General features: G+C 44.3%; 1 protein-coding gene across 1 annotated transcript; it reads left to right on the forward strand.

Annotated features, from left to right (window-relative positions):
* Positions 1-479: 479 nt before the first annotated feature.
* LACBIDRAFT_327111 (uncharacterized protein) lies at positions 480-2,317 on the forward strand (the record flags this gene model as incomplete). The annotated part of the gene is made up of 7 exons (XM_001880973.1): positions 480-489; positions 540-698; positions 751-933; positions 984-1,116; positions 1,168-1,703; positions 1,818-1,916; positions 1,995-2,317. 7 exons carry the CDS (start codon positions 480-482, stop codon positions 2,315-2,317), a joined length of 1,443 nt encoding a protein of 480 aa, XP_001881008.1.
* Positions 2,318-2,564: the final 247 nt, after the last annotated feature.

Consider the following 2,564-nt stretch of genomic DNA (forward strand, 5'->3'; position numbering starts at 1 on the left):
CCAATGATAATTCCCAAATAGCTAATGAAAATCGCAATGATATTGTCCAGGTGCCTAATGAAATTCCCAATCATATTGCCCAAGAGGCTAATGAAAATTGCAATGATATTGCCAAGGTGGCCAATGAAATTTCCAATGATAATTCCCAAATAGTTAATGAAAATTGCAATGATATCAGTCAAGTAGCTAATGAAATTTCCAATGATATTGCCCAACTAAGCTAATGAAAATTGCAATGATATTGCCCAGGTGCCTAATGAAATTCCCAATGATATTGCCCAAGTGGCTAATGAAATTTCCAAATAGCTAATGAAAATCACAATGATATCGGTCAAGTAGTTAATGAAATTTCCAATGATATTGCCCAAATGGCTAATGAAAATCGCAATGATATTGACCAGGTACATAATGAGATGGAGGTCTAAGGCCTTGCCTACAATTAATGAAAAAAAGCGCAGGCTTTATGATAATGAAAAGACATGGCAACTGGTATGATTCCCTATCATAAAGACTGTGGACTTATACACAATGACCTCTAGGCAGTTACCTTATTTATATGATAAAAGTGCTAGCCAGTAGTGGTTGGGCCAAATTGAACCGTGTGGCCAACAGCACTAAGGAGATGGGTCCAGGGTCCAGGCACGACACACTTGATGATCATTTCGGTCATCACAACTTTCGAAAGTACGTTGCCTTTGGTAAGTTTCCTCATCATCCGTTTGATTCAATCTGATTGACTGTTTTGTCTAGGTCATACACTCCACTCCCGTCTCCTGCTCACAATACCTGAACAGAAGCGTCAAAACACAATCTTTGATGATTTCAATGTGTCATTGATGGAGAAGGGTGGGTTAGAGAAAGAATGGACTAAGATGATCCTCGACTGGGAGAAGGATCCATCAAAGAAAAACCCTTACCTCTCTGTTGTGGCTCGTAAGTAGTGCCTATCTCCTTCCTATGTAGTATTCTGACTGGCTGCCTAGATGCTTCTCAGAACGAGGTAAAGAAGCAACTACTGGAGGAAGAAAAATCGGTGATAACAGCTGGCATGCCTCAGCTCCATGAGACAGGGCCAACGGCATTCATCTCCATGAGGTTGATTATTGAGGAGTCACAGTCAGCGCTCTGCATTTTTTTTGGTCGTTCTATCTACTAACTATCTTACAGGCATAGGATCCTCTGGGATTCCAGGAGGCCAGAGGAACTTACAACTTATCAAGAAAACGAAATTCAACGCCGCCGCCTTCTGCTCTTATGCGAAATCAAATGCTTCTGCAACCTCCAAGCCATCTACATGCCGGCGGCGACTGTGATGGCCAGTGAACGTGAGGCTTCCCAGCAGGAATTGCCTGAATCCAAGCGCAATAGCATGGAACCGGAGCACCAGCATTTGTGGCTCCTGTCGGCTCTACCGTCCACTCAACGAACCCACAACTGCCACAAGAGTCTGGTCGATATTGAGGCCAAGCTTCATCAAGCTCAATGTCACGATATCTTAGATAAGATACGCAACATGCAGCGCAGTCGCTTGTCGTTCATCAGGTTTCAAAATCGCAACATACGGGGACAGAATCCGAACATGAGAGCCCAAGACACCCTGAATCATCTTGAAGAGAAAATGAAATCATTGGCGGTAAAGTACCGAACTGTGCGTAAGGTGCTGTTGGAGTTATTGGGTCCAGGAAGCTGGGAGAACAGCCTTCGTAAGCTCAAAAACGGCGACCTCACTACACCCGATGGGATGGAAATTAGTATTGAGGATCCAGAGGATCCCTTCAAGCCAGATGGTTGACAATGGTCAAAGAAGCAGCGTACAGTGGAAAAACTGGGTCTGGGGCAAGGGAAGAAGGTTGTTTCGTGGATCTGGACTAGTGCCGAGGCGATTGGGGATGGCAGTGATGAGGTGTTGCACGAAGGTAGGCTGCCAAAAAATTATATCTGCATATGATTACTGACCATCCTTTTGGCAGCGGTTCGAATATAATGGGCAAAAGCAAGGGCGTGGAGTTTACGATGGACTGAAGAAGTGCACTTACTGAAGGAGGAAATGCAGAGAGTCCGGAAGACGTTGGAGTGGAAGGCTAGTTGGTGGGATGAACGCCGCAATGGATGGCCTGGTCTAGACGATCCCATGAGTGAAGGGGTGCATGCATACGTGAGCCGCCAAGTGAGCATTCAATGGGCACTGCATGAGTGCTTCACCCGCCTATGGGAAAAGCTGCTTGTGCCATTAGGTAGCCAAGAGGAAAGTAATGAAGGCTCTGGACTGTCTGTCAACCCGTTGCTGGAGGCTCTCGTAGAGGAGGACGAGGAGTAGCCATCTTTTGGTGTAGAAATATATTCGATTTTCATCTATTTACATTTGTTTATCAGAAGCATCATTAAAAATTCAACTGAACGTCATCCAGATGAAAAATGCTGCATCCATCAATTACAGATGGAGAAAAACTGCAGAAACTATTCTAGGGGGCAAATAGATGTTTCAGTATACATATCATCACTTTTTTCTTGAAGCCTTGTAGAGATATGAGGCTTTTGCAACTCCTTGGCTTCATGTTTACATT

This window comes from Laccaria bicolor, genomic scaffold, assembly GCF_000143565.1.
Source record: "Laccaria bicolor S238N-H82 LACBIscaffold_12 genomic scaffold, whole genome shotgun sequence".
NCBI lineage: Eukaryota > Fungi > Basidiomycota > Agaricomycetes > Agaricales > Hydnangiaceae > Laccaria > Laccaria bicolor.